General features: G+C 42.1%; 2 protein-coding genes across 2 annotated transcripts in view; one reads left to right on the top strand and one right to left on the bottom strand.

Moving 5' to 3' along the window:
- ME1 (malic enzyme 1) overlaps nucleotides 1–13,685 on the top strand; it is a 157,484-nt gene extending 143,799 nt beyond the window's left edge. The window contains exons 10-14 of the mRNA NM_204303.2: nucleotides 437–542; nucleotides 2,440–2,582; nucleotides 4,837–5,010; nucleotides 11,263–11,361; nucleotides 12,947–13,685. Of these exons, the coding sequence (NP_989634.2) occupies nucleotides 437–542; nucleotides 2,440–2,582; nucleotides 4,837–5,010; nucleotides 11,263–11,361; nucleotides 12,947–13,105 (681 nt within the window). The 3' untranslated portion in view covers nucleotides 13,106–13,685. The remainder of the gene's footprint in view (nucleotides 1–436; nucleotides 543–2,439; nucleotides 2,583–4,836; nucleotides 5,011–11,262; nucleotides 11,362–12,946) is intronic.
- On the bottom strand, nucleotides 11,155–16,634 carry RWDD2A (RWD domain containing 2A). Its single transcript, XM_419861.8, has 2 exons — nucleotides 16,425–16,634; nucleotides 11,155–15,604 (listed from the first exon to the last, which is right to left on the bottom strand). Exons 1-2 carry the CDS (start codon nucleotides 16,620–16,622, stop codon nucleotides 14,927–14,929), a joined length of 876 nt encoding a protein of 291 aa, XP_419861.2. The 5' UTR covers nucleotides 16,623–16,634; the 3' UTR covers nucleotides 11,155–14,926.
- Between the last annotated feature and the right edge of the window lie 50 nt (nucleotides 16,635–16,684).

Genomic DNA, 16,684 nt, shown 5'->3' on the forward strand with positions numbered 1-16,684 from the left:
TCTGTATTTTTAGGCAAGAACAAACCTGAATAAAGCTGAAAAAAGCTTCCTGCCCTGGCACTTCTGTGTTGTATGTTGTATAACAAAGAGTTTGAGCAAATATTAACAAGCACGACAACTTTGAAAATGCCTCAAAGAAAAAATCTGTGATGTGTTTAATTGTTAATACGGTTGGTTTCTAAAGCTTTTAAGAATATAAAGTAAAATTATTGAATTTCATTCCTCTGCTTCTTAGAAAAATAGAATTGTCCTGAGCTATCCTAAGTGCGCTAGCTGTAGACAGTGTAACTTATTCTCGTATGGTATTTGTTGACAGATGCAAAAGCAGAAGTGAAAACAGGACGCGTTGAACCAGATACTTTGTAAACTGATAATCCCAGGATATGAGGTTCCAGAAAGCTTATAATAAATATCTTTTTCTTTTTCCCTTGCTCAGGGGCGTGCCTCGTTAACAGAAGAGAAGAGCCGTTTTGCACATGAACATGCTGAAATGAGAAATCTAGAAGATATTGTTAAAGATATAAAACCATCTGTGCTAATAGGTAATTTCTTTTACTTTAAAGCAATGACCTTATTCTTTGTTTGGGGGTAAAAAAAAAAACCACCAGAGATGCGGCTTTGTCTGAAGACAAGATCGAGTTCCTCCGAACACAGTTTACCTTTGTGGTTTTTTAAAGAACACCAGGAACACAATGGGCTCTATTAAGCAACGGAACAAATATCAGTTATCCAACCATGTAACGCTGCTCTCACTCCAAACCATCAGCTCTACAGGAAAAATAATCCAAGCTGTTTTAAGCATCTAATAGAGAAGCTTATCAACTCCCTAAATTACTTCTGATCTAATGAGGACAATGTAATACAAACGACCTCAAACTTAGACTGAGAAAACAGAGTTAAACAAATGCAGAGCTGTGTAATTACGAGTCAGTTGCATCTGAATATTCTTTACTCTTTTCCTTCACATTTAGGTCCTTAACCATCAGTCCTTTGTGGAGACCAAAACATGGGTTTTACAAAGGCTTTTGCTTCTGTAAAAGTTGTGGGGTTTTGATCTCAGAGGAGAATTGTTCAACTATCTGCAGTTTGGTTGTTGTATTTCAGTGACAGTTTTGGGAAGGAACAGCAAATACTCTTAAATTGTTACTTAATGTGTAAAACTTGAACAATCATCTGCCTAGTAAAATCATTTATGAGATGCTAGAAAATCTGGTATGCCACACTGAAAATTAAGCTATGTTTTGACTATGCCTAGAACACATGGCCCTTATGCAGTAGAATCTGCTTTTTGACAATGATCATAAATGAGGTAAAGAAATTTGGCTTGGGTTTGCATGTTCTCCTTGTGCTGGCACCAAACTGACCTTTAGAAGGGGCAGTGTTGGGATGCACCTTTAGGCATGAGTGATGAGAGGTTACAGTGCTGATCCAGGAGAGACTCAAGCTGCAGACTTCCATCTCCTGGCCTGCATTTGGATCCTTTCCTACTCCCCCACCTGAGCATTTTTCCCTGCTGTGGAAACCCAGAGTGCTGTGTGGAAAGCAGAGCCAGGTGTCAGGGCTCTGAGCAAGGAAGAGGCCACCTTCTCTACGGCCTGTGTGAGAGGTTTTCATGAGAATATGAACAAATAAAAGTTACTCCAAGGACTGTTTATCTGTTTCCCGCAGAAAGCATGGCAATAAGAAACCTGACCCTTGGATTCCCAGCTCTCATAGGTTAGGCAGAAATACAGGTTTACTTGACATCCCAAAAACATGATTTCCTTCTCCCCTCCTCATTTTTGGTTGGTGAAGCATCTGAGGTCCGAGATACTATACAGCAGCTACACGTCTACACTGCAGCAGAATCCAACTTAAATTAGATGCTTTCATCCCACAAGACTGGCACCTAGTCCTTCTGGAAAGCATTTATAAGAGTGGACAGGACTGGGGAAAGAAAACCATTGCTTTTAATCTCTGGTAGGATGGAAAGTGGTGTATTCTAAAAGATGGTTGCTGTCAGGGAAGCCTTTGACTTGTAACTGGAATTATCTGACAGTTGAGGCTGGAGATGACAGCATGACCAGATGAAGGAAACAGAGGCTGTCATTTATCATCATCTTGTCACACAAAAAATTGAACACTGATACACTTTGAGTAGTCGTGAGACTTAACAGGCAGAGATACACACCTATCTACTCAGTGAAGTGAGAAGTTCACCAAACCGCCCAAAGATGTGTAGACCCTCTCTTACGTTGGAGATAACACTTAAGTTTCACTATTGCAAAATCATGTATACAAAGCTTTGGGTTTTTTTTAACCACGTGTTAAGAAAAGGGTTGAGCTTTAGAAATGAAGGTATGCAGTAAAAGAAACACTGTTCTTCCAAGTGTGGCACGTGTTACTTACCTGGAACTAATTACCTTTTCTGCTTCTTGTATGTGTGTTTTTCTTCCTTAGGAGTCGCTGCAATTGGTGGTGCTTTTACTAAACAAATAATTCAGGATATGGCTGCTTTCAACAAAAATCCTATTATTTTTGCTCTCAGCAATCCTACCAGCAAAGCAGAGTGTACTGCTGAGCAGTGCTACAAATACACAGAGGTAACCAAACATTAATATCTGCCTGGTCTATGTAGTTTAAAAGCAAACCTCAAATTTAAAATGGGGAAAAGGTAGAGGGTGAAACAATGGGTACTGATAATGTTTCCATCTGTAGCTAAGATTTAATTGGATTAAGTGACCTTTTTTTTTCAGATTTTATCAAGACAATTTCATTGAAATCAATGCAAGCTTTTATTTGGTGTAACTGAAGGACCAGTGACTGTCAGTTATTGAAGTCTTATGCCTGTTTTTGTACAGTACCATTTGCTTACTTCTGTGTTAACAGCAGTATGCATTTCATTTGAGACATTACAAACACGCTTTACAGTAAGAAAGTACGTCAGTAAGGGAAGAAAATCATTCAAATATTTTTTTATTAATAACTGCTCCATTTGGAGTAATTGACTCCTCTTACAAGGATTTCTGTTATGGAAATATAGGTGAAAATAATTCCTTATTGTATTATGCAAGTGCTAATGCACACATTATCCTGTAATTCAGTCTGGAATTTGCCATGTATAAGTAGCTGGCTGTATGTATTTTATAGTGGCTTACGTTTGGATTTCTTTTTGAATACAGGGCAGTTTGAACGACAGCTTCAGTGTTTAAAAGACAAATTTAGCATGGCCATTGCCCACTGAAATGTACACAATTACAGTGCAGTGCAAGAATCAGGGAAGCAGACTGCATGGAGGGCTGGCTATAATGGGTAACAGCATCTGGCAGGCAGAGAAAGGGATACACTGAAGCATTTGATCTCTCACCAAAACATATAATAGGCAGGCCAGGAAAATACTGCATGACACCAAACTAAACAGAATTATCTTCTGAAGAGCTGAATAGCAAATATGGCATATTTTAAAATGCACACTTTCAATTCTCTAAAATAGGCATGGATATTTCTGATACAAAGTGCCTCTGAAGTTTTTAACTGACATTTATCACCTCAGTAGTGCTAGCATAAATAAAGGCCAGCTTCTCTTCCCCACCTTAATTTACTGCTTAAATACTAGGGTGTTTCTTCCTCAGCTAGGAAGGAGCTCAGAACCTTTGGTGCAGAGTCTCTGAGACATCACTTCTTCCCTCAGTGCTCTGAAACTGATTGATACCAAGCCTAGTACTCTGGTTGTCTAGTGCTAGGCTATTAGCAACATCAGCCTTGTCTCTATGTCTGGCCACTCCACGTGGTTCTGCCCCTATCTGATGGCAGTGCCAGAGCAGGCCCCATGCAGCCTCCCTCCTGGTCAGCAAGGAGGGTGCCTGGAGAACGCCACGCTCAGGGTTCGGTCCCATGTGCTCTGCAGTGTAAAATGAGTTAGCTGCTCTTTTCATCCTCAGGACAAGTGATATGGCATAATTTGTATCATCCGCACAGCTAAGTGCTCTGATACCCCCAAACAGGCTGGCTCTTCCATGTTGCCTGCTGGTACCAACCAGTGTTTGGTGCCTGGGATCTGTGTGGTACAGCAGCACCATCTGGATCACTTGGCACTACCCAAAAGTCTGCTAGAAAACAGGCATAGGTCTATCAGTATGTTCACATACTAGCTCCCGAGCTGGTGTCCAAGCCCTACTAAGTGTGTTACAGTAAGTGAAGCCACACAGTTCCAACAGAGGAGGGCCCATCACCAAACTGGTGCACTGTAGGTGCACTGTGGAATGGCATTTCTGGGACAGAACTGGCAACTCTGTCCTCCATTGAGCTGTGGGTTCATTAGAGAGGCCTAGAGGTGAGATTAGCAGCTCTGCCTGTCCACAGCTCCTCAGAAATTGCCCTGTCTTTCATCCAAACATGCAACACTTGCTGGCATCGGTGCCATTTTTGTGGCAACTTCACTGTTGTTTTGGGAAAAAAAGTCCAGTAGCATCAACCATTGTTACTGTGACAGTATTGTCCCTTCCTCTCTTGCAGCTGTAGGTATCTACTTTCTTCCCATGTGCCATTCCTCTGGTATGGACACACAAAATGAGTAATTGGTGCTGGCCTTCACCTCCTCCTACTCTAAACTGTACAGGTAGCTATCATTCCTGAACATGGCAGAATGTACTCTGTGACATCAGGTAGCCACAGGCAATCACAAGTAATTTCTATGCTGTTGAAAATTTCTCAGCCAAATTAACACTCTCCCAGAAGAAAGATCAATTAGATTAAACCCAGCTTCCACAGGGGTCAATATTTAAAAGGGTATGTGAAATATGTGAGCAATGCATTCTCAAATAATGTTATTTCTTTGGTTTTCTCTTTACAACGTAGGGACGTGGCATTTTTGCCAGTGGAAGTCCTTTTGATCCTGTCACTCTTCCAAACGGAAAAACTCTATATCCTGGACAGGGTAACAATTCCTACGTGTTCCCTGGAGTTGCTCTTGGTGTTATTTCATGTGGATTGAAACACATTGGTGAGGACGTGTTCCTCACAACTGCTGAGGTACTGTATTAAAAAGGCTTTGAATTTCTTAATATACTGAATTCGTTGTCATGGGTGCCTATGTATAGTTTTTGTTTGTTTGCTTGTTTCACTTTTTGTTAATATTGAGTAGAGTTGCTGGTATCATTTTCTGGACCTCTCCTGTCAACAGCTGGTGAACGTGCTCCATTGCTTTCTGGTTATTTGCACCTCGGCTTGAGCTGATGCTATTCTTCCCATTTTGTTTCATATCCTCTCTGCATTGGTTCTTCCCTTTCCTCAGACAATATATTATCATCTTTGTTCATCGTTATTATCCAGCTTTTGGTCTGTCCTCCTTTATCTCCATTTGGTGGGTGAGAACTAACAGAGCAAACACATTTCATTTTGGGAAGTCATTGGCCTCTTACTTCCAAAAATTGTTCAAAATCTGACACCTACAGTCTTACAGTGTGACATTACAAATGCAGAGGATTGTCTCTTCGGCACACATCAGAGAAGAACCTGGTCTTTATTGTTTCGAGGCCCTTCATCAAACAAAACAAATGACCAGGAGTTGTTGAAATCAAATGCTCTTACAAAGGTGTTTTTTGGGGGTGTATTTATTTGAATTATTTTTATTTTTAACAAAAACTCCCCCAACGCCATAAGTCAGCCTTTCTGTAGCTGCTTTTTTGCTTAAGGAGATTGTAACTTTCTATGCTTTTCTGGATCCAGCATCTTTGCTCATCTGCTATAGGCAGATAGCATCCTTACCACTCTGCTCTGACCTTGCCCTTGTCCCTGCATTCTTGCACTGTCCTCATGTTCCTGCCTCCTCTGCACCTGAACCAGTGTAATGAGCCTCACAAAGTTCAGCTCTGTTCATGCACATTCATTCAAAGCCTGATGCTTTTTTCCCCCTTTTTTAATGGTATGGAAAAAAGCATGGCTTGCCCCAGTTTACCAAGGTAACTATAATTAATCTTGATTCCATGCAATGGTGATTTTTACCCACTGCAGTTTGTACCCATTTGCCATCCACACAAGCTCATGAAATTGCAGTGTCCTGATCCTTAAAGAAGCTGTTTGAGAAGCTGGAGAACACATCAGTAGTGGCTTACACAGATGAAGCCTAAAAGCAATGAAGTTAGAAATTATGGAACAATCAAAAAAGAAAAAGTTGCACCAGACAGCAAAAAAGAGAATGCCTGATGCAACTCTAAATGATATTGCATTCCAGCATCCTTGCTTCTTGTGTCCTTTTCAAGGATTAAAGGGAAGAAAGTGGCCCTTTACTATCACCCTGAGGCAATTTGTAGGCAACGTGATTCTATGACTGATGGTATGTGGTATGAAGCCTTCTTCAAGGGCAGACGCTTGCATGCTGCCATTGCTGGGTTTCTGATATTTTGTTTGAAGGTGCATACGATAGCATTTTTTAAAAGGTTTGCCAGCAGCTTGCCCTCTATGAAAAAGACATTCACAATTTCCATCTTTAAAATTAGTAGAAGGCCCAGACTGTCTCCACTAGCTTTAACCATCCTAGGAGGGCAATGATCCATCTCATAAGTCTTTGGATAATTATATCCTCCCTTTAAATCCTCCCTTGTAATTTCAGTTGGACACGGTGATCTTCACTTGCTGGTCTAAACTGCTGTGTTAAACAGTTGTTTTATTTCATTCTAGATGTTGTTTTTGGTTTGGGTGAAATGACTCCTGTGTATAGAATGTTGACAAATGAAAGGTGACACGTGTAAATCAAACAGCGTTTTAAGTTGCAGTCTGCTAAGTCACCAAAAACTCATTTTGAATCAAGAAACTTAACTGGAAATAAAATGGTATCAGAAATATTGAGGAAGTTCTGAAATGCTATCTTGAAATAGATGTTCTTTCCTGACTCTTCCTCTCTGCTAAAGATCTTCCTACATGAGAACCTTCCCCCCTAATAAAGTCCCTAGTAACACTTGACACGTGAAACTACTTTTTCCTGAATAGAGAATCTATATTGGCACCAGGTTCAATGAGTAGCTATTTGCAACACACCTGGAATTGAGAGAATTCACATTTGGTCTTCCTCACTATGTGAGAGGCACTTAATTACTGGGGATTCAGTGAGCTCAAGGCAGTTTACTGAGCAAGGACAGACCTGGCAGATCAGAGGATCTTTGCCCAAAGAGTTATCAGAGGTGTTGAGGACAGGAGGGCTGCAGAGGCCCTTAGCTAAAATTGCAGTACAAAACAAAGGTGCTGTAAAGCTGTAATCTTTCTTAATTGTGGGCAATTTCTCTGGATGACAAAGGGCATGACCCATTCTATGTCTTACCTAACACGACAGAAAGGAAAGAGAATTATGAACCAACTGAATATTCCTGGCATGTATGATGTATAAGTTAGTCCTTTTTGCTATAGAATTTTCATCCTATAAAAGTCTGGGCGCTCCTATTTGTTTTATACCATTTGTTCAATCTTGGCTGCCTTTCACTTTTTCTGTTAAAAACTGTAATTAACTAACCTTTGAACAATGAAAAGCTGCCATACTGGGTTGGACCTGAGACCCAAAGAGCCCTGTACTTTTCTGTAAAAGGAATGAGTGCAGAAGCTGAGGAAGGGAGGATAAATAAGGGGAAAGGACAGAGTGATCCTTCTGCTGAAAATGTCTTCTCAGCAATCTGTGCTGTACAGACTTTGTGAGTTGGAAGTTTTATCCCTGCACGGCTTTCTCTCACAGATGAGACCAATGACTTTTTAAACATTTGAATATTCCAACATCTTTTAGCAATTAGTATCACAATTTAATTATAGAATCACTCAGGTTGGAAAAGACCTTAGATATCATTGGGTCCAACCTGTCGATACCACCCTAACAACCCTCCGCTAAATCATGTCCCTGAGCACCACATCCAAACAGCTTTTAAACACATGCAGGGATGGTGACTCAACCACCTCCCTGGGGAGCCTATCCCAGTGCTTAACAACCCTTTCTGTAAAGGAGTGTTTCCTAATATCCAACCTAAATTTACCCTGGTGCAATTTGAGGCCATTTCCCCTCGTCCTGTCACCAGTGAGAAGAGACCAACCCTGCTCTTGCTGTAAGCACCTTTCAGGTATTGGAAGAGAGCAACAAGGTCTCCCCTCAGCCTCCTTTTTCCCAGACTAAACAGCCCCAGTTCCTTCAGCCTCTCCTCATAGGGCATATTCTCCAAGCCCTTCACAAGCCTTGTTGCCCTTCTTTGGACCTGCTCCAGCACCTCCATGTCCTTTCTGTACTGAGGTGCCCAAAACTGAACACAGTACTCGAGGTGAGGCCTCATCAGTGCTGAGTACAGGGGCAGGACTACTTCTCTAGTCCTGCTCACCACACCATTCCTGATACAAGCCAGGATGCCATTGGCTTCTTGGCCACCCGGGCACACTGCTGACTCATATTCAGCTGACTGTCCATCAGTGCACCAAGGTCCCTTTCCATCAGGCAGCTTTCCAGCCACTCCTCCCCAAGCCTGTAGGGTTGCCTGGGGTTGTTGTGACCAATGTAATTATGAGTTCCATGGAAAAAGAAACTCCTTTCATGATTTCCTGCTGTCTGATGATTTGGGTTTCCTATAGCACGGTGAGAAATAATCACCTTCTTTTATATATTTTTTGTATTCTCTTGCAGTCTTCCCTTCTTTCAGGAGTCTGCCTGATTTCCTTGTACAAAACCTAACCTTCTGATTGCCCTTGTTATTCTTTACACCATTCATGATTCTACTCTACTCTTGCTTGAAGTAGGTAAAGAAACATGCACAAAGTGATCTTGCACCCCAGATTTATACATTGATGATGATTACATTTTCTTTGTTGCCTCTCATTTTCTTAATAATTCCAATTGTTGATTCATCCTTTCTTTCCATTGCCATTGACCTATTTGACTGACAGCAACTTGCTGTTGATCATTTCAGATTTCATCTTTTCTGCAGAATCTCATTGAACTGTGAACAGCAAAACTCTCTTTTTATAAGCTCCTCCTTACACATGTAGATGTATATCTTGTTTTACCAAAGGGCTGCGCACCAATTTTAGATAACCTAGTCGCTGTTATGGAAAGCAATGAGTAGATCTTATGTTATCATAGCTCCCCCTAGAGGGGTGTTATGTCTGCTGTATTTTTCAATATCAGATGAAAAGGTAAACAAATAATCTTCTTTCATCTGTTATACTGAGCTGGAGTAGGTAATCTCTTGCTGTACTTGTTACAGTTTCCCCTCCATATGGAAAACACTGCTGCACCTAGCAGGGTGTCAGGTAGATTACAAAAAAAGAACAGGATCTCTTTGAACCTGCAGTTACTGTCGCGTTAGTCCTTTAATTCAAACATTTTATCTGCTGCTGTCAGCAGGATGAACTGATGATAGCCAGGTATCTTTTCTGGCGCAGTCCTCATCGTATGTAAGTGGTGCACAGCAGGCCCTGTTTCCCACATACACCACAAGCTGCAGGAACTACTTGTTGCTCTGTTGCAAGCATGCTGCTAGCTCCTTCTCTCAGAGGGACACTTCTTGCTTTCTGTTTGGACCATGTTATCAGAAGGGTAGATTCCAAGGGCAAGCCTGACGTACCAAACTACAATTGAAGCTGCTTATGAAATGTAACAGACTTAAAAAGCATGAGCTTGTGCTGGATGAAAAGACTCCTTTTCTTGTTACTGTTTTGTGCTCCCAGCTGTTCAAAGGGCAAGCAATGCCCACACTGGGGTAAAGTCTTCCTGTCCCGAAGTAAGACAGACTCATGTATTTATCTGCTTTCTTAAAATAATTTAACATTTTCATAACATTTGAAAAATATTCTGTTTTGAGAACTGTGGTAGTGCATGCTAGAGAAGACAGCTTAAAAACTACCTGAAGCCAGACCATGCCTAATATATGAGTTTTGTGCTTAGTTTGCTTAGAAGTTATTTAGATTTGTTTCTGACTATCAGCTCCCTAGAAGATACAAAGGTGGACAGCTAAAGAACTGAAACCACCAAGCCCACCAAAGAGATTCCAGAATAGAAGCCAGGCTAATGAACTGACCCCAGCTGACTCTCAGGCTCAGCAAACCCAAGGCTGGATAATCATGAAATGCTGTTCTCTATTTATTTCAGATCCCCAAGTGACTAACAAATTTTAGCTAGTGATAACAAGAATATCATTAGACCCAAAGGCATCTTCAAGATCCTTTGCTTCTTAAAAGTCATCTGTGGAAGTAATAGAGGAAGTTGATAAAAAAAGACAATGTGTGCAGTGTCTCTTCACTCTGCTGAGAACGCCCTCACACTGCATGGTAATAGGTTTTTCATGGGGCCAATGAGGAAATGGTCAAGTTTTCTTCAGCTTGCCATGCTTTCCTGATCTGTTCATTGCTGGAGATGACTGCAAAACAATTCCAGTCTTGGTGGAAGGACCAAGTAAGAAGATCCAGGCTGCAGAAGAGATGCTTGGATGTGAATGAGAACTTCTCCCCTAATCAGTCTGGTGGAAATAATAAGTAAATCAGAGAGTCAAAGTAACTTCTCGATTAATCTGCTGTGGCTGAGGTGACAGATCTGCTGCAGCATTCAAGTGGAGTGGACAGCCCCTCTAGCAGCAGTGGGTTTGTTGTCCCAGCAAGCCAGAATTTAGACCTTCTGTTTATCAATCTGCCTGCAGTTACTTCCAGAGAGCCTGGATAATCTTACTTTGACTTTACTTCACTCTGTGGCTGACTGTATTTCCTTTTCTAATCTCATACAGACTAGACTGGTGAGCTGGATGTATAAGAAACCTGCTTAGCTGCTAGTAATTTTATTCAAAGCATTTTACACTTAAGGTTTCAGCACTATTTTCTGCACAGGATGACTTAACAGCCATCAGAATAACAGGTGCTTCTGTAATTTTAGAAGTCTGTGACCCAACTAAAATCAGCGGCTGAAATTCATGTGTCATAGTGAACAATTTGCTAGTTTACATGCCACAGTCTCACTCAAGATCCTGTTCTAAGAAAAATTAACAAATCAGTATCAGATTTGATATTAATATTTATCTCCTTTGTACTCCATCGACAAACATAGAAGTGATTCAGGGCTCAGTACAATTAGAGTGAGAAAAGGGCATAACTCCTTAAATTTCTAGCTCTTATGCAGCTACACCGAATGATCAGGCAGGTTCTAGGTAGACTACACAGTACCTGTGTGACTTGCCAAAGCAGGACCATTTATTTGTGTAAGACGAGATCAGTGTCTAATGAAGCCACGGTTGTGTCTGCATTCACAGTTAAACATGTCTGCCTTATTTCCAGGTAATAGCTCAGCAAGTTTCAGAGGAGAATTTACAGGAAGGTCGCCTGTACCCTCCTTTAGTCACAATCCAGCAGGTGTCACTGAAGATTGCAGTGAGGGTAAGTCATTTCAGTCTTCCCTGGCTTCTCTTCTTCTCATGTTATGTAACTGAGCATTAGATTTGATCAGCTGACACATCTTCACACAAGCCGATTCACAGCAATCTTGGTCTAGCAGTAAAAATACATTTATTTAATTTCAATTCATAAATATTACCCCAAATTTAACCCCAGTACAAGACGGAAAGAGTTGAAACTCCAGAATGTTTGTTTACTGATGTAAACAAATCCATTCCAGTTACTGAATATCCTTTTGAAACAATAACAAGGAGGCTTCATGCATCAAACATTTCCCCTAGCTTCACTTACTCTGCCTTTAAAATAATAATTCAATCCTTCTTGCCACTCATGTCTTCTTAGGCAAATGATAACTCTGTCCTGTAAATGTCAAAATGGTACCAAGATTTCTCAGGCTGCATCAAACTGCCTATGTGGCAGAAACAGAGTGATGGAAACTGCTCTGTTGTCTCTGATAACTCGAATGCGTGTTGAGAAAGGAAAATGTTACTGAACAAGTCTTCCTGCCTGATCTCTGCTGAAATGTTATTCCTACAAGTACCTACTCTGGCTTGTACGGCACTAAAGGCTAAGTGATGGCATTTGTCCTTTCCAGGGGAGAAATACTCTGAAAATTTTCAGAATAGCAAATGCAGGGTATAAATTCAGACCTCATTCAGCTGTGATTATCATGCATGCAGACCTGAAGGGAAACTCTTACGTGAATACGCACATCTCAGCCAGCTCTGGTTGGGGCTCCAGGTGAATCCTAAAAGGGAAGCCAACATACTGTAGCTCTTCCCCTTGGAGTACTGGCTTCTCACCAAGCTAAAACATCCATGTTTTAAAGTGATGGCTACGGAGTGCAGGAAGAGACTTTGTCTTCCCTTCATTTAAAGTAAGAGCTTTTGTTTGTTTGCCAGTTCCAGCTGAAGCAGATCTTAGCAAAGATCGCTGCTGCTTTGAACAAGTGTGTAACCCTTCTTTTGTTTCACAAAGGAACATCCAGTCAAAAGACGTATATATCTCAAGATGGTGCTCTTCAGATGTGACAGTATGCTGTGGTGCATTGAGTGAGCTCCAGTCCCATCCAAACTCCATTTTTTTTGCCACAGCTATACGTAGGATGCAATTGATTCTGATCTTGTTGATTTCTCAGTGAAAAAGTACACAGACTTTCCCCAGTCATACATGGAATTAAACCTATCCAGGATATTTTGTGTTTACCTTTGAGAAATATTTTATCAGGCTGTGGCAAATAATAAACTTCCCTCAAACTCAAGGGGCATGGAGGCTCGGAACAAATCACATTTATCGTATGTGCTTTATAGAAGATGGCAAACCAGGGTAACCTGCTCAGAATGCTATCCTGTAAGAGTTCAAAAGCAGCATGAATCAGACAAATAAATGCATACATCATCATATTCTTAATCTTTTTCGCTGCATGTTAGCCCAGATGCAGTGTAACTTGATATGACTGTCAGCACCAAAGAAGATGTCATCTCGATTTTGACCTCATTCCTACTTTAGAATACTGTTAAATGTATTCAAATAAAGCACTAATTGGGATTTTAATGCAACTTTCTAGATTGCAGAAGAAGCCTACAGGAATAACACTGCCACCACCTACCCTCAGCCCGAGGACCTCGAAGCCTTCATCCGTTCGCAGATGTACAGCACTGATTACAACAGCTTTGTGGCTGACTCATACACCTGGCCTGAAGATGCCATGAAAGTGAAACTGTAAATACTCCATGAAGAATAAGCAAATCAGCAGCAGTGGAAAAGCACTTCGATATTCAGAACGTTTCCGCCTAGGGAGCCGAAGAGTAGATAATTTTGTAAGACTCAGAACAAGTTTTCTAAATGGTAATATTTGATTAGAAGCTCAGATTAAGAAGTCATAATTAATGATACACGAAAAAATAAAAATTAATCTGAGAACTGTATTTGTGTTGGTTGCTGGTTGTTATTGCACTTGGTATGTCCTACACTATGGCTGTACGCGTTTGTTGATATCACAGTGAGTGGCTGTACCTTGAGTTCAGATTTGTCACGCATGTCAATGAGAACTTCAGCAGACAAATGGTACAGTGGAAGATTGAGAAATACATACGATGATTGTTTAATCCATTACAAGTCGCAATGTAATCTGTGTAAATTGTCAAGCTGTTACTGAAGAAGAACAGTAAGCTTAGAAATATTTTCCTCCACAGAAAAGCCTTACTCGTCGCTCCTGTGAGCAGCAATGAGTATTTGCTAATGACAACCGAACCTGCAGAACCTTTGTTATTCAGTAGCATTAAAATATTCTAACAAAGATACAGTCCTGTGAATTATCAAAGATCTCATTTCCCCAGCAAGATAACTGCACTGCAATTGTTCGGCATAAAGGCAGTCAATGTCCTTCACAAAGAGAGAATATCAGAGTATTATAAATTGGCAGCCAAAGCATCCCCATTATTAATATCGTAGTCATCGGGGGGGTGTACTGAAACACAGCTTTTAAGTAGCTGCTAACCAAACAGCTTGATTTTTTAGATTTGGGCATCCAAACCTTAACAGTAAAGGTGGTTTTATTGCTGTCCGCCAATTCTCCTATTATGGCGCTTAGGGAGAAAGCAGAAGGCAATGTCTTGCTGGTTCTTTAAGGCACAGCTATTTCGGACTTCTCAGACACAAGTCTTCATCTACTGATAACATCTAAATATGACGATCCTTTTTTATCTATATAGACGCACACACGACATATGTATTTCCTTATATAGTATCTTACTTTCCAATGTGCTAGGCCTAGCAATACAAATATAAAAAAGCATGAGTTGAGCAGCTGCTACCATTCAAAATTAACAGACCCCAGTGAGATAGGAAGAAGAAGGTATTGGAAATGTGGGCAATAACGCAGTCACTGTAAAGACTTACAACCCAGAGCTTCCAAATGATGGGGTGATGAGGGCTTTCTCCCCCTCCCCTCCCCCCACTCATATGTTTAAATGCAAAACTTAGCGGTTTTGGGCACAAGGGTCTTTGCTTTTCTTGGATCAGCTGAATTAGTGAGACCAGATGTTTCATACAGCAGTAAAAGGCAACAAATGCAGCAAATCTTGACTCCCTTCAGTGGGGTGCACTTTCATATTGGAAACCGTATTAATCTGACTGCAGCCACCTTGGTGACCCACAACTAAATGAAGAAGTTAACTAAAGCTCTGCACTTCAGCTTAGTAACAAAGCACAGGAGGGATGATTACAGAACAGTGTAATTCGGGATAGCACCACCTAGGATTTTTATCACCTTGCCAGCACTTCTTTGAGAGAAGTGAGAAATGCTGCTTTGCTCAGTGAAAAATGCTGCTTTTAAGATCTCCGAAAATAAGTAAACAAGCACCTCTTTCAAAAAATACACTGCAATTCAGAATTCAGAGCCAGGAACATCTACTTGAACTGTTCTGTGTTCAACACTGAATTTCCCCTTTTCACAGCAGCCATAGCTTAGGGACAAATGTCAATGTCAGCTTCATCTCTTGCTGTCCAAGGTTAGCATTCATTTACATGCTTTTTTTTTTCCCTCTTATTTGTCTGCAAGTTTGCCTTCAACACCAAATAAAATCTGAAAAATATGTCCACTTTGATGCTGTTTCAGGAATTCAAGGAACTGGCCCAGATCCATGTGATAGTCGTTCCTCAGGCCATAATCGCCATGGGCCTGAAACTGCAAGTCTTCAAAAGCTCGAAAGAGGCGCAGATGATCACTGCTTCCCTCTGCTTCTACAGTCTCCACATGTTTGCATGAGATATGCTTCCAGTTGGGATACCTGATAACACGCCAGAACTCCTCACAGTTTTCTCTGATGCCCTCCACACAGATCACCCCAGGTTTTCCTGTCAGGCAGAAGCCAGTCAGGTTTAATTTCTTCGCACACTCAAAGATCTTCTTCCTCAACTCCTGCCTGTATATGTGATGGCTGTAGATCCACATACGTTGAATTGTTTCTTTAGTTGCTGTTTCCTTTGAAACGCCTTCAGCAGAGACCTTACTGTTTTCCAAATAGGGCAGGCTGTTCTCCTTCAGCCACTGCACAGCCTCACATATGCACAGTTCACCTGAATCCAAAGAGCTGATGTGAGAAGTGAGACGAGTGTTGAGCTGCAACTGCTGCTGCCTGTGCAGTGCATTTGATCTTGCAAAAAGCTGAGGAGCCACGTGGGGATACATATGAGGCAACTGCACCTGCAATTCCACTTTTACCTTAAAAACAGAGCACACAGACACAAAAAGAGAATGAATTCCACAGCTAAGAGAGACACGCTGGATTCCTTTCCCTGCCAGAGGCAGATTATGAGGAGATGTAATTAAGATTGTGGTGCCCTAAAACCTGGAATTACTACTTACGTCTTCCTTTTGTCCCCACAACCTATTCTTTCACCTGGCCCTTCTGTTGTATCTCACTGGGACTCTCCCAACATACCAAATGTTACCACAGCTGCTCTCTTCTGCCCTCTACAGAAATGGTGCTATGGCTTCAAAGAAGGCACAAAGAAGGTATACTCTGGAAACCAAATTGTGCCTATAGTCAGAGAGCAGGAAGGGATTCACACGCCCTCAGTGCCTGATGCTCCGTCCCTGGAGGTGTTCAAGAGGAGGCTGGATGGGGCCCTGGGCAGCCTGGTCTAGGATTAAATGTGGAGGTTGGCGGCCATGCCTGTGGCAGAGGTCGGAGCTTGCTGATCCTCGAGGTCCCTTCCAATCCAAGCCATTCTGTGATCCTATGAAATGACTAAAAACAAGATCACAGGCTCATAAAGGTTGGAAGGGACCTCTGAAGATGGCCTAGTCCAACTCCCTGCTTACAGGAGGTTGCACAGGAGAGCATCCAGGCGGGCTCTGATTACCTACAGAGAAGACTCCACAACTTCTCCACGCAGGGCGCAGTTTTATCGCTCAGCTTTTGACAAAGCAAATTTATACCCCCCCTCCCCCAACCTCCACTCCCCCCTTTAGGGGGGACGTTTAGCACCCACACCACGAGTAAGACAGGCGTACGGACCCGCCCAGGGGCAGCTCTCACCTCCGGCTCCCCGACACCGACGGCGACCGAATACTCGAGCCGCGGGGGCAGGGATCCGCCGCCGTCCCTCAGGTAGCGCTGCAAGGCGGGAACGGCAGCGCCGTCCAGGCTGATCTCCCCTTTCTTGGGGAACATGGAAAGGAGCATTTCCACCTCCAGCAGCTGGAGCTCCAGGCACTCCCGCACCGCGGCAGCCATGGCACCGCGCTCACACGTGATGGCCGGGGGTGGGAACCTGAAGTCTGCGTGACGCCTGCGAG

The sequence above is a fragment of the Gallus gallus genome, chromosome 3 (genome assembly GCF_016699485.2).
Source record: "Gallus gallus isolate bGalGal1 chromosome 3, bGalGal1.mat.broiler.GRCg7b, whole genome shotgun sequence".
Lineage (NCBI taxonomy): Eukaryota > Metazoa > Chordata > Aves > Galliformes > Phasianidae > Gallus > Gallus gallus.